The sequence below is a fragment of the Conger conger genome, chromosome 9 (assembly GCF_963514075.1).
Source record: "Conger conger chromosome 9, fConCon1.1, whole genome shotgun sequence".
Lineage (NCBI taxonomy): Eukaryota > Metazoa > Chordata > Actinopteri > Anguilliformes > Congridae > Conger > Conger conger.
The window spans coordinates 14,179,678-14,205,993 of NC_083768.1; the positions used below are offsets into that span (position 1 = coordinate 14,179,678).

Sequence of the window (26,316 nt, forward strand, 5' to 3'; positions counted from 1 at the left end):
GGTGTTGTTTCAGAGTATCCCATAAACCCCTGCCTCGGTTAAGATCTAGTGACTGAGAAGGTTGTGACCTTTGGATAGTGTCATGCTCTTCAAACCGATTATTCATGCTCTGCAGGTGGGGGCAGTGCTATTCCCTTCTGTAGTAAAATTGACGCTTTCGCATGGGATGAAGATGACCACTCAGTTCAAATAAGTAATAATTGACATGGATCATGGACCTTGCCTTCTAAGGGAAGAGTGTCCAACCTGTGCCTGTATTTGGGAGTGGTGGTAATTAATGAACATTTAATAGACATTTATGTTCAGGCTGATTTTATTCCTGAATAGGTATGCCACATGATTATCTCAGACCCAGATCAGGGCTGTGCTGTGTGCATATGTAATTTATTTACCATTGGTATGCTGACGTATGCTGTGATTTGGACTGTGGTATTTTGTCAGGGGAGTTAAGTCAGAGGTCAGTGTTTTATTTGACTTCCAGTCTCTTCTGAAACATTCCACTGTGTTTTTATGTTCTCCTTAACACTTCTGTGAATAATAACTTTAATTTCAATATTTGTCCAATATTTGTTTTTTATTACACTTAAATGCTCCTTTGACTCAGAAGCATTTGAGAATCATATAGGAATATATATATTTGCTTTTATTATTTACCTCTCCTCCATCATTTAGCAGACGTTAGTGTCCAGAGTGACTTACGCAGGTTTCAGTACATTTTGTCTGTACATACAACCCCCCTTTTACAGCCTGATATTCAGTGATTTATTGCATGTTAAATCCATTGCTCAGGGCAGAACAACAGGTAATTGAACCTGTAACATCTTCACCCCCATTGTGAAGGCACCAAACCTCTCTATTTCAAAAGCCGTGTGGATCATACATGGCTGTCTACTCGTTTTTTATGAAAATGATGCTTTCCCATTCATAGTTGGCTTGATATCTCATCTGTTTTAGACCTGTTTATAATGGGGCAGGAGAATTCTCCAACTCCCAGCACCTTTCAGTTTGATATCAGTTGGATATGTGATATTGGTTCATATTACTTACCAGTTTTTTTAATTGACTTATCTTGGCATAGAGAGTTGAGAAATATGCGCAAAAGGTGTTGTTGTTTTTGAGGAAATAAAAAAGACAGTAAAGTTCCATTGTAGTTACCTTTGTTTCAGTGTCATTGTCTATGCCTCAATATCTCCAGGCAACCTGCCCTGAATTTCATATGCTAACATTTACAAAGCACCTTTAAATTAAATTCTCCCCCCCCCCCGATAACAGATACGTGTGGATCCTGAACAGCCTGCTCACTGGTTCAGTGAAAATGAACTCATCGCCTCTGTTCCTGCATTGTGTAATTCTCCACGGGATTCCCAATTTTGACACTGAAGGAGGTAGGCTCCAAAAAACATAACGTGAAATTCAATCTATCACAACTGTTTTTGAAATATATATTTTTTTCATTTAGTGCTCTAAAGACCAGACTATGCAATATTGTTCAAAGTGAACGCAATAACCTTCACCAAAGCCATGAAATGCAAGTTACAATGATCACATTGTTTTAAATATATTATGACAATGTTACAGTGTCACGTTGTTTTAATCTATTTTTTCCCCTTTGGTTTGCAGTGTGTCGACCATATGTGAAAGTCTACCAGGCAATGCAAGTGGTGTACACTTCAGGAATATAGTAAGTGCACCTGTTATCAATGAGCACACACTGGAATCTAGATGTCAAATCTAGATGGGTGGAAATCTGGATTCAGAGACATTTTAAATGGATTAGGTTAACCCAAATACAACTCAGGTTTTACCCGGATATAGCCTGCCAATAGAACTTAAAACAATTGTAGCCAGTTTTGCACCAGACCACCTAGAATGACTGTTCATTGCAGAAATGGGCTCATTATTGTGTTGTTGTTGTTGTTGTTGTTGTTGTTATTGTTGCTGTTGCATGTGTACGTGTGTTGTTTCATAACTATCCTCTCTATCTCTCTCCGCTGATTGGCCTGTCTACTTGATCTCTAATGTCTGATTTGCTTGTCCTGTCTATCTGAAATGGCTGATTGGTCTGTCTATCTGTATCACAGCCATATAGGCCCAGGACACCGGAACAGGATCCACATCGCCCTGGAGCCAGCCCAGATACTCAAAGGTGACATCATGGTACGGAACCTACCCAACTGGAGACACAATTTATGTTATACCTTAAAACACTGACATGATATTCCCATTTCCCCACTGGGAGAAAACTCTAGTGCGTACTGTAACTGTTGAGGATTGAAATGTGGGCTTCCTTTTGCGAGAGCCTAATATTGAGTCCAAGTGGAATGTTTATTTTTATAGCACCTCTTGAAAATGGGCCAATTGGCTTTACACAGAAATGCAATTTAAAAACAAAATCAGAAAAGTATATATATATTTCACATAAAAAATAAAAGCGAGCTGATAATTAATTGATTGATGAGCTAACTTAATACACAGATTAGTGGCACAGTCAAAGGCTATCTTACAAAAGTACATTTTTTAAGAGATTTGAAGGGAGACACAGATTGAGCTGGTCTGAGCATATTCTGTTGATTTTGCAGGTTAAGTGCTACCACAAAAGCCTCATCTCGGTGGAGAAGGAGCTTGTTTTCCGCCTGCAGTTTCACACAGGCACCGTCCAAGGCTACAATCTCATCTTTGAGAAGGAGGACCTTGAGAGTGCCAACAGAGGTAGGCCCATGTTGCAAACTGTAACACTTAAAGCCTGGCATCTCAGATTATGCAGCCACAGTTATTGCCACTGATGTGGTCTGTTAGCAAACTCAATCTAGAGCGGTTCAGAATGTGTTGAGGTATTTTTGGCCACATGTAAAATGGAGAAGTATCAGCTGGGCATTAGGTGTTAATGTGTGTGCTGGGGTTGTGCTTTTTCCATTCTCGGTTCAAACTCTGTGTTTTCACAATCCAGACTCCAGGTTTCCTGATTATGGGAAGATTGAACTGGTGCTTTCAGAGAGTCCAGAGAGGATATCAGGTAATGCAGAAACAATGCTCTCTCTCACACACACACACGCTCTCATTCCACACACACACACACACACACACACACTCAAGCGCACACACACGAGGGAGGGGGAAATATGTCACCACTCACCATGGTCTGAAATCACTAAACCTCTTCCTATCCAGTGAAAAAACATTATCTGTTTAAACACTGTATGATCTCCTATTTGTCGACAGTTTCTATGCCACTTTAAGCAAATGAAATCAGCAAAATATTTTTCAGCTCAATATATAGGGCGGCCTGTAGCGTAGTGGTTAAGGTAAATGACTGGGACACGCAAGGTTGGTGGTTCTAATCCCGGTGTAGCCACGATAAGATCCGCACAGCCGTTGGGCCCTTGAGCAAGGCCCTTAACCCTGCATTGCTCCAGGGGAGGATTGTCTCCTGCTTAGTCTAATCAACTGTACGTCGCTCTGGATAAGAGCGTCTGCCAAATGCCAATAATGTAATGTAATGTAATATTCCCTGCTGACCTTGTGGATCCTCTGGTTCTTATCTGAAGGGTCGGATCGCTGGCAGAACGGTCCTGACGTCACAGTGGACTGCAGCCTATCGGAGGCGCTGAGCCGATGGGACTCATACCACAACATAAACTGCGATGGGGAAGGTACCGCTCACCAAAAAAAATTTTATGACAAAAAAGTCTATGACAGATGTGAAGGGAATTCATTGAGTAACTGAAAGGAAAGATTATCGGCTCTGTTAAGTTAATCACACAGGTTTGGACTTGTGTTGCTCTGAATAAGTGAATAAGTGGGCTACAGTAAATAATTAATTCATAATGAATTATGACTAACTGTAACTTTGTTGACATGCTGAGTCGTATACCACACTGATGGGTCAAGCACCTCAAGGAAACGCACCGAGTCAATGTTAATGACGAGATGGAATTTCACATGTGTGGTGCATTCAGTCAATCACTTTCTCTTTATTTGTCTCCTTATAACAACTGGCTTTCAAAATGGCAGGCTTTCAACACAAGCATTTCTGTGTGTCCTTTCTGTTCAGATATCTGTGAACATACCTGAGACAACAACTTTTTGAGAAACACAGTTCTAGCTGCTAACTACCAGTTAGTGTTTTTTGTTTGGTGGTTTTTCAGGCTGTGTGCGTGTGTGTGTGTGTGTGTGCAGAAGAAGATGTCTGGGTTTTCATATTCAGCCAGTCAGGGGTTTTTTTGTTCTTGTGTAAGCGGGCTGTTGCTGCCGAGCAGAGCATAACATGATCGCATTAGCATGCACCAACAGTTACGACACGTGGGCCCTGGAACGGCCTTGTTAAAGAGGAGAGGGTTTTACACGGGCCCAGCGCTGGGGTGTGGCTGCTGCAGCTCCTCTCCGAACAAAACAAGGGGAGCTGGGAGCGGTTTCGTTTGCGGCAGGCGAACACGCCAGCCCTTGGGGTCAGGAGATAACATTTTTCTGCTACTTTATGGGTCATGTTATTCCTGAAAACTAGTGTATCTTCACCCCCCCCCCCCCCCCCCCCCCCCGCCCCCCACCGCTCAACTCTAACCTCAGCCCTCAGCCTCCTCTGGATTGTGGGGCACCACCGGTTTGTGAGAACCAGGAGGCCAGAGTTCCACAGCAGCAGGCTCCCGCCCCGCTGTGGTCAACAGCGGCGCTCCTCAGACGCTTTTCGCTGTTCGCTCCCTGCCGTTCCCGTGGCCACCGCGGACACTAAAAATAGAAAGTATGGGGGCATAAAAACTGCTTGCGCCCGCTTTAGTGTTTGGTGGTTTCTGTGTGATTCCTGAACCTTAGGAAACACTCGGTCATAAATAAAATGCAGGCAGCTGCAGATTTGAGGCCCCGTAAGTGCAAACATTAAAACTTTGCACAAAATGGCATCTCTTGTTGTGAGGCATCATCGAGTTTGTTTCTTTGCTTTGTTTTTTTTTTTGGTCTTATTCACTCAGTGAGCACTTTATTAGGTACACCTGTACACCAACTTCAAATTAGTTCAAATATTTCATGTGGCAGCAAATGCATAAAAGTAGGCAGACATGGTCAAGAGGGTTCAGCTGTTCTGCAGAAGAGCATTTCCGAACACACAACATGTCAAACCTTTAAGTGGATAGGCTACTGCAGCAGAAGACCTAAAAAAATAAGTCTGGTAAATACCTAATAAAGTGCTCACTGAGTGTAGTATTCTTGTGGAGCCTGAGCAAACTGAGATTCACAAGAGGACATTATGTTTGTTTGCCATGGCTTCCACTGCAGCAGGAATTTCACATGGGCTTATTAATCAACAGGGGATGTCAATCATCAAAGCGCTTGTCAATCAAGCCTGTGAATAGATTGCTGCAGTGTCCATATTAAAGTCATTTCAGTTATTTCTACGAGGCTATTAAACCAAGGGAAAGTGATCAGCTGGACTAAATCATTTCCAAACCAGCCTTTTAAGCATTTACTCAGTGTGCGGTCTAGTCTTGGTATGCCAGAAAAATACTTAAAAATACCTGTGGTTGATTCAAAGACTTTTTGTGAATCACTCAATCCATTTGCAAGATGTGCACCTGCTCCTGTGATAGTTGAAAGATAAACTTGTTATCCCCTTTCAAATACCAGCCCTCGCTGTCTTTAATTAAGCTACTATAATGTGGGTTGTAGTGGTACATTTATTTTAGCAACAGGTGGACTCCTGACACCTCTTTCAATGGTTTCTTCCTAAAATGAAATGGACCAATTTCAGTGCAATTACCCCAACCTCAACAAGTGGCTTTGCCTGTGCTGTAGTATTATGCCATCGTTGAATTAAAAAGAAAATTGGCTTTGTTGGATTAAACAGAAACGCAAACCAGTGTGCTGTCTGGCTTCAAGCTGAGGCGAGTGTTAATGCTGGTGACTCACCAATCGCGAAACCCCAAAGGAGGCTGTGGATGAAAGGAAAATTATAATTACAATGCTCCGTGCCAATTACGAGAGTCTGTGAATTCCCAACTAGCCACCACTCCTACATCTGCCATATTCTCCCCGGCTTCTCTTCTTCTCTCGGTGATGCATACACTGTGTTTGTGGGCCTCTCATCACCGGTTGAAAGCTGTGGTAGATTTTCATATCTTGTGCTGCCACATCCGGTCTATCATGAGGTTAAAAAGGAGGCCCGTCCTTTTGGTATCCCAGGTTGACTGCTGAAAGATCAGGACCATTCCAGTGTGGTTCAGAGGCATTTTCTGTTATAAAGAAATGGTTACGGCAATTTGTGAACCTAGCAATTGAGGTTTTGTGCACATCTGTTCATCTACCAGTTTTAAATATGTCCAAGGCAGCTATGTAATTTTTGAGAGACCCGACAGATGGGAAAATGTACTTCTGTTTGGAAAAACAGTTCAGTAATAGGACAGAGAGCCCCCCATGCTCTAATTAAAGCACACATTTAAAGCACACCAGTGTGAAAAAGACACTCTCTCTCATTCTCTTACTCTCTCTCTTCTCCCTCCCTCCATTCTCTTCCCTCCCTCCATCCCCACGGGCACTGCAAGTTCAGATTACAGTTAACCCCTGTGCCAGCTCCCCTTCTCTGCCTCCTCCTCTCCTCTCCTCTCCTGTTTACATTTCCCCTGCCATATTTGGCCGATTGAGTCTTTCGCTGTGTACTGCGAGAATACACACCTCTTTCTCCCAGCAGTCAGTGGGGGTGGAGAAGGGGGGGGGGGGGGGGGGCATGTGTGAAGCTGTTCTGAAGTTGTGTCACTGGGCCAAACCAACCAGCCCCCTTCCCTCTCTTTCCCCCTTGGTCTGTTTGTAACTCACCCCACTCACTCCACTAGTGTGTGTGTGTGTGTGTGTGTGTGTGTGTGTGTGTGTGTGTGTATATGTGTGTGTGAGAAAGAGAGAGAGAGAGAGAGCGAGAGGGAGAGAGAGAGGGAGAGAGAGAGAGAGGGAGGGAGAGAGCACTCACCTGTGGAGACAGCAAAAGTTAAGGGTACTGCAATGGAAATAAATGAGAGGGAGCTGGGGAGGTGGGGGTGTGGGGGTGGGGTGGAAAATGTCCAGGGAAATAGAGCATGCAGAAACGTGACTGGCACATGCACAGAGAAATGGAGGGAGGGAGAGAGAGAGAGAGAGAGAAAGAAGGACAGAGTGGTGACTGGACAGAGCAGAGAAAGGGAGGGAGGGAGAGAGAGCAGGACGGAGTGGTGACTGGACAGAGCAGAGAAAGAGGGGAAGAGGGAGCAGAGGGAGATTGAGAGACAGGGGAAGGGCTTACTGGGGAAATGTTATCACCTTGTTGCAGCCATGGGGGATTTGTGAAATTCAGCCGGGCGGATGTGAACCCCAGGCCGCATGGAGATGTTTGTGTAGCTTTCAATGTGCTGAATGTGTGGGAATTAAGGAGCCCAGACAGCCTGGGGATCTGTGTGTGTGTGTGTGTGTGTGTGTGCATGTGTGTGTGTGTGTGTGTGTGTGTGTGTGTGTGTGTGTGTGTGTGTGTGTGTGAGAGAGAGAGTGTGTCTGTGTTTGTGGGTGAGTGTGTGTGTGTGAGAGAGTGTGTCTGTGTCTGTGTGTGAGTGTGTGTGTGTGAGAGAGTGTGTCTGTGTACGTGTGTGTGTGTGTGTGTGTGTGTGTGTGTGTGAGTGTGAGAGAGAGAGAGAGAGAGAGTGTGTCTGTGTGTGTGTGTTTGTGTGTGTGTGTGTGTGTGAGAGAGAGAGAGAGAGAGAGAGTGTGTCTATGTGTGGGGAGGGGGTGCTGCCTTGATCATAGAAGTCTGGAATGTAGATTCCCTTGTCCTGGCTGTTCAGGGATGACAGCAGTTAATGGTTGACGTATTCTGGTGATGCTGCTATGTGTCCCTAAGTAGACCAAAGAAACACTTAAATTGAACTCATTAATTTAAATACATTATTATTATTATTATTATTACTTTTGGGACATTGCAGATGGGGGAAATAAGGAATTTTCATTTTGCTGAGTGGATGTTCGCTCACAGCTGCTGATTTCCTCAGATGCATTAACACGGTCATGGCAGTCATGGCTGAATTGATTGCCTCGTATGGGCTTCCATTGTTTGACCTATAGGCTTTTCTGTTTCACTACACAGCTGTTATGAGCGGTGTGAAAAGCATGCTTCGGGTCAGATGTTATAAGGACTTCATACTGTGCTGTACAGGGCTGAATTGTCAGACATTGGAGTGACCGGGGGTCGTGATTAACGCTCTTGCTGCATAACTTGAAAGCAATTGACCTCTGTCTTATGTGTTTAATGTGATGTATGGCTATGAAACGAGAGAGTGACGTAACCTCTTATTCTTTATGTGGTTGTGGTTTGCACAGAATCTGCTCAATTTCGAATGGTCAATGTGACATTTATAATCTGTTACAGACATTGAATGTTGTAGTCTGCCAATGCATGAGGTAATCAGTGGTCACGTGATTTCACCTTGCTTTTCTGCTTTAAGATACTGGAAATGCAGGACCTTCTCCAGCTGTTTCTGGGGTGAAAAGTGGAGTGTATATACAGTTCTGACTGGCCCGATTGTGCTTCTTCAGGCATTGGTGGATTGACAATTTTTTTAGAATGTGTCAATACATATTTGTTCCTCTCTTAAAAACTGGACACTCTCCTTCATCCTCAACCAGATGAGAGAATGGATCATTCTGGTTGGTGTTCACTTCCTGTAGAGTGGTATGCTAGGCACACAAAGTATGGGTTTTTCTGGTCAGACTTGAGCCATTAATTTGTGCTGTGAAATGCGCCATGCTTTGCGTGAGTGTACTTGTGCAGGCACCTGCATGGAATAAATTATTTACAGTAAAAATATAGTCATAACTCATGAACCAAACAAGCCCAGAGTTGTGCTATGAGAACTTTCTGTTCTATATATGAAGGAATGAAGGAATGTAATCTTATATAGTTCATTTAATGCCCTTATCCAGCTCAATTTACACACATTTTTACATGCCATCTGAATCCATTTATCGCATGTAAAAATGCTTTAATGAAGCAGATCAGTTTAAGTACTCAAAACAGCAACACAGCTTGCAGTTGGACCCTTCCCTAACAATTATGCTACATTGCCACAGCTCTAGATGCACTGTGTGAGTTTGAAGGCCTTGTATTCTTGTATTTTCTAGATACTGAATGAGAGTTTGAAGACTTATGTCCTTGTCTTTTTGAGAAACTGAGAGTTTGTAAAACATGTATACTTGTTTTCTTTAGATACTCAATGAGAGCTTGAAGGTCTTGTGTTGTTGTTTTCTGTAGATACTCAATAAGAGCTTGAAGGTCTTATGTTGTTGTTGTCTGTAGATACTCAATGAGAGCTTGAAGGCCTTGTGTTCTTGTTTTCTGTAGATACTCAATGAGAACTTGAAGGTCTTGTGTTCTTGTTTTCTTTAGATACTGACTGAGAACATGAAAGACTTGTGTTCTTGTTTTCTGTAGATCCTCAATGAGAGTTTGAAGGCCTTGTGTTCTTGTTGTTTTTCAGTGCTACACGCCCAGGCGACCAGGCCCAGCTCATCGTGCCCTAAACCCAGGCAGAAGAGCGTGGAGCGGGCTCCCCCGGCCGCGGTCTCCCGGACGGACCACAGCGACCACACCCTGTCGGCCAGCAGCGACTCGGGGCTCTCCAGCGCCTCCGCGTGGACGGGGCGGCCCCAGGGGCCCCAGCGGGGCCCGAGCCAGCAGGAGAGCACGGAGCTGAAGAGGCTCCTGTGCGGGTTCGGGGTGGAGAGCGCGGAGACGGCGGGGGAGCGCGCGGTTTCCGCGGGGACCGGCCGGGGCGTGGCCTCCGCGCGGGCGCCGCGGGTGAACGGCGAGGCTCGGAGGCTCCGGGACCGCGAGACGGACATCCTGGACGACGACGAGGACGGGCTCCACAGCGTGGACAGCATCGGGACCATGTCCTCCTCCGAGGGCCTGCACAAGGGCAGCCACAACTCCCTGCTGTCCGACGACTTCGGGAGCCACGGCGGGGACGAGCACCACGCCTCCGTCTCCGTGTCCGTCTCCACGGCGATGGACCCGGAGGGCGGGCGGGAGGACTACAGGCGGGACAAGAGGGACTTCCCGTCCAGGGGGACCACTGTCCCTGTGATCCGGGTGACCCAGCCCCCAGATTTCGGGCAGGAGGGGTACTCCACGCAGACCTGGGTCCGCCAACAGCAGATGGTGGCCCAGCAGTACCCCTATATGCCTACAGAGGGCGACCTGCAGGCCCAGGGGTCGCCCGCAGTGCTGGAAATCCCCACTAAGGGCAAGAGCGACAACAGGGTGGACGAATTTGCCGCTCTCACTGTGGATATCGATCAGTCGATAGACCAGCTCAACCAGCTCATCATGGACCTCGACCCCACCTTCATGCCTCTCTCCGCCCGCTCAAATCCCGTCAAGAAACCCGAGAGCAGTCATGTGACCAGGGCGGCCGAACACCAGGCCAATGGACTGAGCAGCAGGCGTATCGACAGCAACGGCACCGGCCTGCAGAACAGCCATCAAACAGGTAAGACCCTCATGTGGAGCAGGCTTCTTTACTCGATGTGTCGCCAAGTGAAAATGAATGACACAACCAATTATTGGTGCAAAACAAATACCATGAGCAATCATTGGCCCTGTAATTGGTTTTGCATGTGTGAAAAGGTCTTAGTAAATCAGGCCCTTTGTATCTTACTAGCCATTGTTATGACAGGAAACAGCAAGGCAAGTAGGTGCATTTCTTTTTTTTCTGGATTTTTCCCCTTTTTCTTCCAATTTGGTAGCCAATTGTACCTCGTCTGATTCAATTGGAGGTAGTAGTATTAGATACACCGCCCATACCCCGTCCCTCGGCGGCCCGAAGGAGAACGACACGCCTTCTTCAAGCCGCCTCGTCTCGTGCCCGTTGCCCTGATTCTGAGGTGCCCGAGGTGCTTGTTGTGCGGCGATCTACTAACCCTGCCAAGTCCCTCCCTCTGGAGCAGCGAGCCAATTACTGCTGCCCCACGTGAGCTGGCCAAACTTGGCTTTTTGGCAGGACCGAGAATCGAACCCCGGTCCCCGGTGTGCAACCGCAGCAAACTGCAACCGCGAGTCCGCTGCGTCCTAGCCTGTTGCGCCACCATGGCTCCAAGTAGGTGCATTTTAACAGGAAAAAAAAAAATATATATATATATTGGGGTAGCGATAGAGCTTCCAAAGGATTTTCAAAGATATTGCTCAATCATGCTGATGTCCTTGGCTGTTCTCATTGAGGGAAAATAATGTTTTCCTGTAACATCTTTGACCATTTAAAACAGCCAGTAGTTTTTAACATCCTCTCATCTGAAGAGCCAAGCATATGTAGGAATCGGATGCCAAATGCTTGCCGGATTTTGACAAATGTTCTTTTGAGAGTGCTGCCTGGGCTTGCTTGTTCATCTTTGCGTGATACTGGAATAAGCACAACGCAGCAAAACAGGAGTGCCTTCTGTCCTGCTAAAGCAAGTTTGTAGTTTCAGGCAAACATCGTTCTTACGATGTTTATTGCTATAAATTATACATTCCGAACTGTTTTGAAGCTGTTGCAACCATTTTATGCAAGTGGCGTCCCATAGACAACAAAATATGTAGAAAAATGTATCCATTGCAAAAGAGTGAATGAGGAAGCTGGCAGCTGAGACTCTGACTGTGTGGCCTGAGGCGTAGAGGTGCGGTTCTCTCAAATAGCCACCACCCTCCGGTGACATCTGATGATCTATCCGATCGAGAAGTCTCACCCAACGCCAACCCGGAACCTTCCGGTATCCTCACCTGCCCGGCATACCTGTGGAACACTCCCGGGAAAACGCCCGTCACTGTACTAACAGTAGTTCAACTTCAAGGCGTTGTGTCTGGCTTTAGAGCTGTGTAATTGGTGATTTAACTGGATCACAGTGTCGACCAATCCCTATCACCTGCTTCTTTTCTTTCCTTTCTTTTCTTTAATTCAAAGCTTGACCTTTTTCGTAGAGCGTAAAATCCCTACACTCCTACATTTTGCAACAAACCAGAATGTCAGCAAGAGTATTTATTGTTAAACTACCAAAGCGACATCCAGACAGCCTATTCATTTTCCAGTTGTGCCCTACCACAGTGGCAGTGAGTTGTGAGTCATACATAATAGTGGATATACATGAAAATGGGGGAAATAAACATTTTGAGTCCAGTGGCGTTTACGGAATGTTCATGGCGGGGCCAATTTTTCCCTGTAGCAAAACATTTCCATTCAGTTTTTAAGAGGACCTGTTGTGTTCTTGTCGGGTAGATTCTACGATTTAACTTGTGAATTAGTATTATGTCACTAGTGGGTGCAATTCTGGCACTGCGCAGATGTTGGTCAAATTTTAGATGCATCCAATGACTTGTTTTTCTCAAAGATGACAGAAAATGTTATAAATATAATAAAAGCATTTGCCCCTGGCAGTTGAATAGTCCTGATAATGACAAAAGCCAGATTTCTTTGGCACAATGAATTTGTTTGAATTGGTTTAATTTATCATTGTCAACAACAACACTAGAATGTTCACCACACCTGAGGTAGAGAACAATTTTTAGCCAATGAAATCAGGGGATGATAGGTGGCAGGTTTAGCGTTCCCAGGATGCCTCCCATTCAACAGTACCCAAGCCCACACCAGCTTAGCATCGGCCGTTCAGCAGGAGCAGGGTGCACGATGGCACGGCTGCTGGCTGCCGCTCCGCTGGGAAGCCAGGGCATCGGTGCAGAAGCTCTCAGTGAGTCAGTCGCGCTTTCCTCCGCGCTCCGTGCCGTTAATCTTTCCGGTCTCAGACGGCGGGCTGGCAGCGTGGCCACTGTTGAGTGCTGACGCTGGAGCCACTTCCCCGTGCCCTGGGAGTGTGTAATTAAACAGCGGCGTAAATTCACATGCTGTCTTTGTGGCGCGCTGCACCGCGGCCGGCGGCGGTGTTTGTTTTGGCCCCGGCTCGGATCCGCAGCCTGCCGGAGCGGGACTCGCACGCCGGCGAGCGGGAATCTTCACCAGGCGCAGGTTCAACCAGACACCGCCAACACGCACGCCGCCCTGTCATACGAGACCAGTGTGGAATCACAACCTCTCAGCCGGGGTTCCTACACGGCGGAACTGAGCGGGGCTTTGTGGCAGAGGGAAACTCTGGATTCCCAACTGCGGTCTAGGTACTGTAGGGTCATCTTTGAGGAAGGGGGTCATCGAATATTTTGTGGGGGAAAATGTAAAAAGAAAAGAAAAGAAAGTATGTGAATGTACTGCTACATGTTGAACATCACAACCACTCACCGCATGAGAGACTGTGGTATGTCACCAATACAGTCACGGCTAAAGGGTGTGGTTCAGCCCAAGGAGGGTGGGGTTTTGGGGTTGTGTAAATTTGTGTAAATCTATTTGGGTGGCATGAGAAAAAGGTTGGGGACCCCTGCCTGCTGTAAGGTTGCACTTTCCATGCTGATTATCAACGGTTTCTGTCAGGTGGGCTGAAGAATCAATACCCTGCCCTGTCATTTTTCTCAGAAATGAAGTCTCAAATGTAGTACTACTGCGCTATTATAGCGCAGTGCTGTTGAAAATGACATCACCTGTACGCACCTACTGTATGTACAGTGCCTGAGCTCATGTGTGTGCCTGGGTGTATGCGTACGTGTGTGCGTATGTATGTGAGTATGTGCTTGTCTGTCTGTGCGTGTGCGTCTGTGTATTTGTCTGCATGTGAGTACATGCATAAGCCCATGTGCTCACGCCTGCACACATTTCAGTCAGCGCTTGTGTGTAAGAGCTCTTTATGTCTGCGCTGGGGCGTTAGTGGGGGACTCCGCTCGGGGCAGCAGTCTGAGCAGGCCTCCGCTCCCCCTCGAGCCTTGCTTCATTCACCGCCGATGTTTGTGTTCGTCAGCCATAGTTACCCTCTCTGTTTACTCTCGTTTGTTACCGTCTCCCGCATCGGCGGCAGATTTACGAGCGACTCGCTCGACGAGGAATTACCGAAGAACCGAAGCGCAACAAGCCGCGACAAGACGCATCGTTTTAAAATGGCGTCTGCGAGTAATAGATTAATGAGGTTCTACTGCGTGTGGTGTCATGTGTCTCATACTGGAGCCACTCGAGGAGTCCCCTGTCTGAAGTTCTTCACAGTTTGGCCCGAAAGTAGCGTGTTTACCGGGAAGTTGCTGGGAGAGTTTGAGGGATATCTTGGACTTGATGGCGTCTCAAGTCCCTCAGAGAACGGCACTGAGCTTTTACAGTGACAGAAAGCGTTCTCTCCATCCTACAAAGTGTTGTTTTATAGAGAGTTCAGCCAAAAACTCTGGGGAACATTGCTGAATGTTAAAAAGTATAGAAGTCCTGCCAGCGCCATATCAGAGACTAAATGAAATGATGACAATAGAAAGATGACAGAAAGAGACAGAGAACAGGATCCATAATAAAACTTGTCACAGTTGACATGTTGATCTAGGACGCGGTGTCCCCAGTTCATATCCCTAACCTTATCCAGGCCAAGAAGCGATAATATCGTTAGGTGAAAGGGTAAGCTGTTCCTAGATCAGCTGTCTTAATGTAGTCTGAGATGCTTCATAAACATACAGTAGCTATGAATCACTTTGAAGTGCAGTCATTCATGTTAACCATCTGGGGTTGATCAAGTTGCGGGCAGCAGAAAATTGGTACTTTTAATTTTTTTATTTTATAACTTTCTTTAAATTGCACCGTGGCACCAAGCCTTATAGCTAAAACAACAGGACACTGTGCTAAGCAAATTGATGAGCCAAATGGAGGTTAGCTGTGATGGCTTTTCCTGCAGGAGCAGTGATAAGTGCGTAATTCCCTCTGTAGTCACCGTTATGAGGTTAGCTGGTTAGCTAATGTCAGGTTAGCTCAATGGGGCTCTTCTCCATCCGCTCTGGGGTCCCCCAGGTCAGCAGCCCCCGCACGGTGCTCCCGTTACCATCCTGGTGCTAAGTGGAGTCTAACCACAGGCACAAACACATTCCGGGCATTTCTCCACCAAATTCCCGGAATTCTGGAATTCTGAGTAGGGAACACCAGCCGTGTGCGGCTCATCAAAAACTCACACCCGCCCTCCTGCCCCTTCCCATCCCATTCCTCAGTTCAGACGCCCATTTGTACCCAGTATCAGTGAACAGAATGTGCTTTGGGAAATCTCTTGTGATTCCATTCAATATCTGATACCCGCTGAGGGCCAATCCAGTAGAAGGATCAATAGCTGCAGACATGTACTGAATATAACCTTCAGGAGCTGGTGAAGGTGTTATGTTTGCTGGGAGACCTGTGTGGCACCGTCCACCGGGTGACAGACTCTCTGTACATACATACTTTCCCTGTGCGGCTGAGGGTTTGATTCCCTGATGGTCGTTTCTGCACTGTGATCCTACCTTTGTCTGAATACTGTGGTAAAAATGCACAAGGAGAGTGGAATAATTAAAAAAACACATTGGGAAATCATCAAAAGCCTCAACTGCATTACTCATAGACATAGCTGCATATTAAGGGCTAGTGGCAAACAGTTGCTCCTGAATGTATTTCCTATTGTTTTATACTTTCTTGGGTGTAAATAATTAAAATAAGTCATAGAAATCCACTGATTAATTGATGTAAATAAGTGCTGTGTGTGGCTGTGTAATGGCCTGTTGAGGTTTTGTGGTATGTGTAGTATGAGTCTCTTAATGCCACAATCCCTTGCAGCTGTTCCCCAGAATGATGTCAGAGCAGACAGACCACAGGAACTGAGTCACCAAGGAAGTGATGTCACAGGTTTCCCTGGGTTCCGCCCCCCTGGGTGGGGACTGGCAGAGGACTTCCTGAACATGCAGCCCTGCCAGGTAAGCCGATTGGTCATCAGCAGCCAGCCATGAGTCACCTCTTTCAGGGGTTCTTCATGAAGGCCATACCGTAGCTTTGTAAAATGACAGTGTACTAATGTATATTCTGTGTGTGTGCGTGTGTGTATATATGTGTGTGTGTGTGTGTGTGTGTGTGTGTGTATGTGTGTGTGTGTGTGTTGTACCCCAGCAGGGTGCTCTGTTCAGGACTAACAGTGTGGGGTACAGGAGGCAGGGTGAGGAGCTGGACAGCAGGGTGCCAGTTGGCGGTGACATGATGGTCCCCCCGACGCCTGCCTTCCCTGTGTCCCCACAAACCCCCTACGGTAAGGAACCACACACACACACACACACACACACACACACACATATAAAAACGCACACATATCCTACTGTAACAGGCTGTGCACATACACATTCTAACACCTGCATATGCACACATATACACTCTACTGTAAGAGACCACACACACATTTGAAAACACATACACACATACTGTATGCACACATACTCTAAGAGACTGCACACACATATACACTGTACACCCTTCTGTAAGTGACCACACAGGCACATACACACCTTGAAGTAAGTCCTGTCAGCACTGAGCAACCCCCTGTTCCAGACTCCTGGGCTTTCTCTGGGACACACACCCAGTGTTTGTTTGCCTCTCTGTGCCTTTGTGTTTGTACACACATGAACCACACATGTCTTTCATTACTAACGACCATTTCAAAGGGGAAATGAATGTAGCACAAACACTAACAAACAATCACAAGACAAATTCTATGTGTTTATTGTGGCTGTTAATCAGTCTTAGATCTGCCGCCAAACTGCAGTCGGTGCGGCCGATGATGAATTGATGACCCATTTCTGAACCCCTCCCTTCATACAAAGTTAGACATAAAAGCCCAACAAACAGAAAGATGGCATATGGGTTATGTAGTCCAGATGAGGGACTGATGTGTAAAATAGGTGTGAGGATGACAGAGTGTAAAATAGATATTTGTTCAGTGCATCTGCAGGGCCTGGTGTCTCATCACTAGCTCAGAGCAGTTTGACACCTCTGTAGATGAAAGCGTGTCACTCAAGCCCCCCGCTTTTTAAATCCAGACTCAAGCATCAATGAGAAGCACTGTTAACTGCAGCGAACGCATTGGACGTTTCCTGGAAACACAATCGCAGACTGAATGTCTGGTTGTCTCATTCTCTCTCTCTCTCTCTTGTGCCTGCTCTCTCTCACAGTCCAGTTTTATACAATAATGCTTTGTTGGCATTTGGCAAGACTGTTTTCTACGGTGTTTCAAATTCAACTAGCATTGTAACAAGATGTTGCATTAGCCAGTAATATTGAAGTAATATTGTGGCAATCATAAACCACAAAAATGAAATATATATGCACATCAAATTATACATTACTAATAAGAAAAATATCCAGTAACAATCTAGTAATAAGAACATTTTTTATATTAACAACACTGTGACTAACATGATGCTAAGAATTTGTCTTTCTTTCTCTATCTCGATCTATCTCTCTCAGGCTCACTCTCTGTATATATCTCTATCTTGCACTGTCACCAAAAGACAAAGCAAGAAAGGGCAATGTGGTAATAAGTAAAGGTCCAACATGTGTTTCCCTGTCATTCATGTGCCAAGCCCTACAGACAAATCCATGTGCCTGTGTGTGTGTGCGTGCGTATGTGTGTAGTGCGTGTGTGCGTGCGTATGTGTGTAGTGTGTGTGTGTGTGCGTGCGTATGTGCGTATGTGTGTAGTGTGTGTGTGCGTGCATATGTGTGTAGTGTGTGTGTGCGTGCGTATGTGTGTAGTGTGTGTGTGTGCGTGCGTATGTGTGTAGTGTGTGCGTATGTGTGTATGTGTGTGTGTGTGTGTGTGTGTGTGTGCGCGTCTGTATGTGTGTGTACGTGTGTATGTGTGTGGGCGTGTGTGTGTGTGTAGTGTGTGTGCGTGCGTATGTGTGTATGTGTGTGTGTGTGCACGCGTCTGTATGTGTGTACGTGTGTATGTGTGTGTGCATAGTGTGTGTGTGCTTGCGTATGTGTGTATGTGTGTGTGTGTGTATGTGTGTGGGCGTGTGTGTGTGTGAATGTCCATGCATTTGCACGTCTTAACCCACGGTGTCTCTTCTCCCTTCAGTGAGAGAGTTCCCACATGCCAGTGGCCCAGGTGGGGCCTTTGGGACCGAGCAGGGTAAGAGACCCCCACACATGCCCTCTTCTCATGCACTGTCAATTTGTACACGTTTTACACAACCTGGCAATCCCGCTGACATCATACTACTGCAAACATCTGGGCTGGTGAGACTATCTGGCACCCCAGTGTCTTCTCTTCTTTAAATACGGAAAGAGGCTTGCGCTGGGCTCCTTGTGTTGAGATCCAGGTGACAAGTCTGTTTGCTCAGGTACTGACCACGGTCTCAAGAATGAGAAAAGTACTGTACATAGAACTTATGTACACCAAGCAAGTTAGGCAAGGAAATTTCAGTCCCAGTTGTAAAATATCATTGAGGTGTTCTATCCAAACATGCCTCTCTGAACCAAATATATAACTAGAGAAAACATATACCTTTCATCGATATTGTATTGGTAAGGTCAGAGGAAACATGTTTTCTATTTGAAAACTGGGCTTCAATAATGGCTGGCACTGTACTCCATAGACACGGTGAGAATGCCTTTTTTGGACACATGGTGTAAATCTTGCTGTTATTCTATTAGCGTCCTGCTTTCTCTGCAGTTCGAGCTGGACTTCCTCTGGTGATGGTAACATGGCTGGGCCTCTCTTTCAATACAGGCGGTTTTATAGTGTCAAACGACCACTGACCCCGGTGTCTGGTCCCATGCGTGAGTGTGTTATTAACCGGGCTGTGTACACCCTACAGCTGATTCCATCCCGATCTGGTCCGTTTGACTGTGTCTGGTCATTACAAATGCGGGTTTATGGAGAAAGGAGTCATCCTCGCATATACCCTGCGGAGTTACACAGCAGATAAAAACATATTTTTTCCTTCAATGCTACAGTTGGAAAAGAGCCTCGGGTTTGGCTGTAGACCACATCTGGAAGTCATCCGATGACCGTTTCCTCTGGGGAGGCAAACAGCAGCCCACTGTGTCCTCGGTAAAATAACAGAAATAACAGCCATTGATTATAATTCATCATAGTCACTCCTCAAAACGTTTTGGGGGTTTTTTTTTATCTTTCAGACATATTCTCCCTCCCTGCCTCGCTGAGTTATTGTGCTACCTCTGAACTGTCGACAGTCAGTCCAAAAATATATTTGAGAAATATGATATTTGCCAGGTTATATAGACATTTCCTGCACAAAGGGCATCTGCAGTTCATACTCTAAATATCCATATGGGAGAGAAAGAAAGAGAGAGAGAGAGAGAGAGAGAGAGAGAGAGAGAGAGAGAGAGAAAGAGAATGCAATAGGAGTGGCTATGAGCCTCGACTTCAGAAGAGATTGCTTAAAGTCGTCCAGTGCTGTTTACAAAATGAATGGTAAGGGGTAAGGTACTCAGTGTAGAAGGGTGACATCAGTCCAAAGGACATTTAACCAGGAAACTGCAACACTATATTTTAAAACCTTAACAGGACAGTCTTGTTAATTTCATTTGTAAAATATAAATATTTGAGAATCATAAGAGCTCGATTGGTCAAAGAGTTAATACCGGTATGCAACATAAGCTAATCACAGGCTTGAACCTTGGTTATGCATTACATAGCTAAGACTGGGAGTCCGTATCATTATTTGACCTCACCCTAATAGGAGTGCTGTGGGTTTGAGGTCCTAGCTGTCCCCTCTAGCACAGAGTGATTTGAATGTGGTAATTTCAGAATCAGATATTTTTAAAATTCACTTTGGGAAAATGTTTATTCTGTGACTATAGTATGCTGCACAAAACACCCACCTTGTCCAAGGGATTGTGATTCTGAATGAAAATGTCACCATGAGTGGGGTTTTTTTTTTGCGTTACTATGCAAACAGTCCTCATAACAGAGCATATTCATGGAAAATGTGTGTAATCCGTGTGGGAGCAGTCATAGGTGTGCTATACCTTTGACCTTTGGCAGAACTATTTTGTTTGGAGGAGGATGATTGTGTGGGCAGAGTAAAAATGGGCAATTCTCCCTGAATGGAGCTGTGAATAAGGGGTGGGACTCTGGAGTGGAGAGTCAACACCAGGCCGAGCAGTCTTTATCATTATCTCACCATGAGCTAATAAAGCTCATGCTACATGCTGTCTGCTACGTGCTATATTTATTCAGCTGGACATAAACTTAACTATTTTGCTGTTCTGTACTCTTTAAAAAAATAAAATAATAATAATAATACATATATATTATTATTATTATTTTATTTTTTATATATATTTCCCAGTATTTTTTATGATGAGACTTGGATTCATGGTAATGGACTCTCCCTGTTCCTGAGAAATGCTGTGGAGGCTTTGTACTGCCCCTACGGAGCTGTCAATCACAGCTTGTGTAGCATGGTTAGCTCAGCTAGTTCGCTAGTAAGCAAGGATGGTGCATTGAAAGCGAAGGCTGGTAGCAGGTTATCGCGACAACACTCCCCGATGACGTAACCCTCAAAATTCAAAAGAACGTTGTTGCCCTTGGCTAGAGGCAAGTTCATCTTTAGCTGACTGGAAACGCGTTCGTTCAACAAATATTTGGACGAGTGAGAGACCGGGGTTCAAATCCCACCTCTGACTCAGGCAATTTCTTCACCTGTTACATTAGTGCCGTGACTCGGATCTGGGTGGGAGTAAAATAAATAAATGAATAAAATAAAAATGGTTGCTGCGGAGTTTCACATGGAGGGGAAGTCAAAGGGGGGTGAGTGTAGCATGGTTAGCTCAGCTAGTTCGCTAGTAAGCACGGATGGTGCAGTGAAAAGCGAAGGCTGGTAGCAGATTACCTCGACAACACTCCCCGATGACGTAACCCTCAAATTCAAAAGAACGTTGTTGCCCTTGGCTAGAGGCGAGTTCGTTCAACAAATATTTGGACAAGTGAGAGGCTGGGGTTCAAATCCCTCGGACTCAGGCAATTTCTTCACCTCTTACACTTGCACTGGCCTGGTCTCCACACCGCACCAGAATGCATCCCGCGTTGACAGCATCTGAAATAGATGAGCCGCCCGGCGCTCTCTGGTTCACCGCTCTGAGATGTCGACGATGGCGGTGCTCTGTCCTGGTGAATTCAAACCAGCTACACTCTGTCTCTAGTTCCCAATCCACCACAACCCATAGAACTACAGAGACCGCCAAACCTGGGACAGTGGTGGAGAGATGAGCCGTCCTTTAACGGCGCTCCATCTTGGGACTTTGAGTCTGCAACCTTCTGGCTCCATTCCCATAATTCCTCACACCGCAACCCATACAGCTGTAGAGTGACACCGTCAAACCTGGGACAGTGGTGGGGAGGTCAGCCGTCCTTTAACGGCACTGATGTAAGGGTCTCCTTTCCTATAACCCTCCCATCGCGCTCCCCTGGGAGACAAGCTTTAGAGTGGCACCGTTAAGTTTGGGACAGCCGCCGAGCTGTTTTCCGCCTGGCCCTGAGAGCGAGCCGTGCTTGCCGCCGCTGATGACATCATCGCCCAGCCACGGCCCTCGTTCACAGCTGTGTGCTGCCGGGCCTTAATTAGGAAAGGAGGAAGGGAGGAATTAAGGATGGAAGGAGGGGAGGGGAAGAGAGAGGGAAAGAGAGGGCTCTGGTATCTAGGCAGCCGGCTGCAGGATGTATAGGGCCTCAGACACTGTCTCCAGTGGGGCTGCTGACCAGCTGCTTTCTGAAACATTCTCCATCATGAGCACTTCTCTGGGTATGTGCAGTCCTCTGCAGTCAGGGAGCAGGAATGGGAGGGTAATGACATGGCAGTGTGTGTGTGTGTGTGTGTGTGCGTGTGTGTGTGTGTGTGTGAGCACATATGTGCGCGCGTCTGTGTTTGTGGGCATTCACGTGTGCGTGTGCGGATGTGTGTGTGCATGTGTGTGGCCACGGGTGTGTGCATGCACGTGTGTGTGGTACTGTGTGTGTGCGTACATGCACGTGTGCGTGTGTGAATAAAACCTTCTGTAAGATGTGTACTGTCCCAGCTCTCTTAGAAGGCAGTGATATGTGATCCCCACCAGAGAGACGTGTGAGGAAATTATTTCTCTTAAAGGCCAGAGGCTGCAGTCCATGCTGGCCCTGGGAGGTCTCTGGGTGTGTGTTTTTCTGTTTGAGCTGCTTTCTACATCCAGGACAAGGACAGTTTACAGTACAGTTCAGCAGGGTCTTTTAGGAAAGGAAAAAATGTGCTTAGCTGTGTCTTGTTTGTTTGTGTGAGTTATAGCAGCTGTCTGACCTCCCTGGGTTGGTCTTTCATGTGCATTCACAAAGGATTTTGTTCTGGACTTTTCGCTCTTTGTTGGCGACAGCGTTGGATTCGTTTATGACTCACTCACGCTCTTCCTCCAGGAGATAGCGTTACCCTCACAGGGGACCAGATTTAAAACGTTTTCAGGATGCTTTCATGCGTTTTTTCAATCACATGAAATGCGCCTGGAAACATTGACTCTGCTAGAATGGCGGGGGGGAGCCAGGGTTCGCTTGAATGTGACAGTCTTTTGAAAATAGTTTGTAACTCTTATTCAGAAATGTAAAACTCACACAACTTTGTTTCGGCTGTCCCGTTACTGTTTAAAAAAGAAAATCGTACCTGTACCAGCTGGAAACTGTATGTGTATTTGACCACAATAAGTGCATTTATTACTGTACAACCATTTATTCATTCAGTTTGAAAGGTTTTGGATTTGATAAGTCAATGTTGTTAATGTTGTATTGCAGTCAGCATGTGTGGAGATAAGTGTGTAATGGAGGCTGTCCTCATGTGGACACCATTAAACTGTAAAATGACTTTAATTATAATTATATAAAATATATAATTTCAAGATAATTAGTCAAAATACCGTTTTAAGTGTTGCAAATTCCCAATGGTGCATGACTTGGTCGGTGGAGGAATCTGACCAAGTGTATGTGTGTATGTATATGTGTGTGTGTGTGTGTGTGTGTGTGTCTGAATTGACACGTGGTGGTTTAAACGCCTTGGCTTGACACACGTTGCACATGAGCTAAAGAGGGTGAAGGGAGGTGAAACAGAAACATAGATCCAGCAGAATCTAGCATTTCACGTCCGAAGAGAGCGTGTTGTTGTGTTGTGTCAGTGTGCTTCTGCGGGTGTTAAGGCTGAGTACAGTGAGTGTGGGTGAGTGTTTCTGTTCTGTTATTATATGTGTGCGTGCGGGTACATGCCTAAATGTATTTTTTGTCTTCAAAATGGCTTTTATGGGGGTTGGGAGTGTGAAGCAGTGCGGGAAAGCTAGCACAGCTGTGCCACATGTTGATGTAATCAGCGTTCGGGGGCCCCCGCCCCCTCTGCAGGCTCATTAGGGCCTCTCCCTGGCAGACCGCTGGGCCAGCAGGGCCATCTGGAGCTCGTTGCGCGCACGCGGTATTTTAGGAGCACCAGAGGGCGGATTGGACAGTTGGCCATCGTTTAGGAAATTCACCACTGGGAGAGGAGAGATGCGCTGTAAAATGCTACAGTTATAAAATGTTCAGGTCGTGCCCATGGTTCCTCCTGCTGCAGTTATGAAATGTTCAGGTCGTGCCCGTGGTTCATCCTGCTACAGTTATAAAATGTTCAGGTCGTGCCCATGGTTCATCCTGCTACAGTTATGAAGTGTTCAGGTCGTGCCCATGGTTCATCCTGCTACAGTTATGAAGTGTTCAGGTCGTGCCCATGGTTCATCCTGCTACAGTTATAAAATGTTCAGGTCGTGCCCATGGTTCATCCTGCTACAGTTATAAAATGTTCAGGTCAGTTCTCCTGCTCTCTCTGATACAATCTCTAAGGAAGCTCTTCGTCCCATTTCAGCACTTCCAACAGGGACTTGCGAACTCTCAGAGTAAAATGTACTCTAAAATGTGCAGCTCTCCTTTCTGAATCATCTCTTCCACTGCATTTGCAGTACTTTATTTTTTTATTTCAGATTCTCTTATCCAGATCTACTTACAAAGTAGGTAAAAAGCAAGAGCATTCAGCTGATTATAATAGTGGCAGACATTGCACACAGACTTGTGAGAACAGATAATCACCAGTGCAAGCTAACTATCCTACCCAAGAACCAAACTGCACATTCAGAGTGTGTGTGGAGTGTGTGGAGTGTGTGTGCACTGTGTGTGCACTGTGTGGAGTGTGTGTGGCGTGTGTGTGGAGTGTGTGTGTGCACTGTGTGTGGAGTGTGTGGAGTATGTGTGGAGTGTGTGGAGTGTGTGTGCACTGTGTGTGGAGTGTGTGTGGCGTGTGTGTGGAGTGTGTGTGTGCACTGTGTGTGGAGTGTGTGGAGTATGTGTGGAGTGTGTGGAGTGTGTGTGCACTGTGTGTGGAGTGTGTGGAGTATGTGTGGCGTGTGTGTGGAGTGTGTGTGTGCACTGTGTGTGGAGTGTGTGGAGTATGTGTGGAGTGTGTGGAGTGTGTGTGCACTGTGTGTGGAGTGTGTGGAGTATGTGTGGCGTGTGTGTGGAGTGTGTGTGTGCACTGTGTGTGGAGTGTGTGGAGTATGTGTGGCGTGTGTGTGGAGTGTGTGTGTGCACTGTGTGTGGAGTGTGTGGAGTATGTGTGCCGTGTGTGTGGAGTGTGTGTGTGCACTGTGTGTGGAGTGTGTGGAGTATGTGTGGCGTGTGTGTGGAGTGTGTGTGTGCACTGTGTGTGGAGTGTGTGTGCTCTGTGTGTGGAGTGTGTGTGGAGTGTGTGGAGTGTGTGGAGTGTGTGTGTGTGGAACATGCTGAAGGGAGCCCTGCTAGCCTCAGACAGGAGCTGCAGGGGAAAGTCTTTAATTAGCGGCTGCAGCTGCTGGTAAACAGAGCGGGATTGTTCCCGCTCTTTAAATACACGGCTTCCTGTCTGAGCCCTGGGGTGGGCGGGGGAATTTTGGGGAAGTTACCAGGAATTTGAGAAAACAAGGCGCAGAAAGACATTGTCGTCTGTGTTCAGACCCCGGAGGTGGTTTTTGGGGTGCTGTACAGGGGGGCTCATCTGTCCACCGGGGATCCACCATGGGAAGCTGCTGGAGAAGTGGGGAAAAAATACAGTACATTATGTCACATGACATGGCATTACACACTGTCACATGGCATGGCATTACACACTGTCACATGACATGGCATTACACGCTGTTACATGGCATTGCGTTCATTCAGTAGTAGGGAATATGAGCGTGAAACGGTCCTGCTTCCTAAAACGCCCGTGTGATCACGTCTAACTCACGTCTAACTCTGTCTAACTCTCTCTGTGAGATATTCAGGTATAGCCCCACACTAGTACAAAACTGTCATTGAATGTCATTGTGCAGTGTTGCAGTAAAGTTATGGTAGTGGTGTGGTCCCAGCTCTCTCCCAGCATTAATGTTTTAACACCCCATATAACACACATGGAGGTTCTTGTCCTGACATACAGAACTAATGGACTTCTCTCTGGGAGTTCATGTCATCACAGGTTTCTCACATTGTCAAAATGCAGGATTCATATTTGAATGTTTGTTCTGTCTTTCCCCCAAAATGTTTTTATTATTATTATTTTTTCAAATAACAAATATTCAATGCATTACATGACAAAGTTAACAAGCTGTGGGATTTGAACTTTCTGAAGCTTGATAACTACCATCTGCAAATATAACTTCTAAGCTGTTAATAATAAAAAATAGAAAGTTGATGCAATACAATGCAATACAAAACAACGCTCATGACTTAGGACTTGAATATCTAAAGGTCCGTGATTACAATCTGGAGATAGAACCCTGTAATTGTGTCAAAAATGAAAACTTTTGTTTGCATTTGTTTTCATACAGAATCACGGAGCTGTGTAGAGACCAACAACCACATCACCTTGGCCTCAGGTCTGCCAGTCAACATAAACTCCGCCCCCTGTCAGAGACCAGTGGGAATGGTGTCCCAAAGTGGTCCCCACCCACGGACAGAGAGGTAACATCCTGTTACCCAAAACACAACCTTTTTCTACCGGTAGTCCCGTTTTAAAAATCCTGTTATGAGGTTCCTGAATCTTCTTTGGAGGATCTGATTAAGCTACTGTAATATATGTGGTAATAGTAATTAAAATGCCCATGATAATGTGGTGTGATGGTTACATTTCGACCAGAGTTCGATGTGGGGTGTGTGTGTTGAGGTATCTGATTGGATGGCCCTCTCCCTGTGTGTGTGTGTGTGTGTGTGTGTGTGTGTTGAGGTATCTGATTGGACGGCCCTCTCCCTGTGTGTGTGTGTGTGTGTGTGTGTGTGTTGAGGTATCTGATTGAATGGCCCTCTCCCTGTGTGTGCGTGTGTGTGTGTGTGTTGAAGTATCTGATTGGACGGCCCTCTCCCTGTGTGTGCGTGTGTGTGTGTGTGTTGAAGTATCTGATTGGACGGCCCTCTCCC

At 46.1% G+C, this 26,316-nt stretch overlaps 1 protein-coding gene across 2 annotated transcripts in view; it reads left to right on the forward strand.

Annotated features, from left to right (window-relative positions):
* Positions 1-26,316, forward strand: part of LOC133137485 (tensin-3-like) — a 49,123-nt gene that overhangs the window by 14,832 nt on the left and 7,975 nt on the right. The window contains exons 7-17 of one of the 2 annotated variants that reach the window (XM_061255798.1): positions 1,273-1,385; positions 1,621-1,681; positions 2,082-2,157; positions 2,580-2,709; positions 2,948-3,013; positions 3,546-3,650; positions 9,477-10,490; positions 15,678-15,814; positions 16,005-16,140; positions 17,968-18,021; positions 25,731-25,863. In XM_061255798.1, coding sequence (XP_061111782.1) covers positions 1,273-1,385; positions 1,621-1,681; positions 2,082-2,157; positions 2,580-2,709; positions 2,948-3,013; positions 3,546-3,650; positions 9,477-10,490; positions 15,678-15,814; positions 16,005-16,140; positions 17,968-18,021; positions 25,731-25,863 — 2,025 coding nt within the window. The remainder of the gene's footprint in view (positions 1-1,272; positions 1,386-1,620; positions 1,682-2,081; positions 2,158-2,579; positions 2,710-2,947; positions 3,014-3,545; positions 3,651-9,476; positions 10,491-15,677; positions 15,815-16,004; positions 16,141-17,967; positions 18,022-25,730; positions 25,864-26,316) is intronic. The other variant, XM_061255799.1, reaches the window with a different exon arrangement.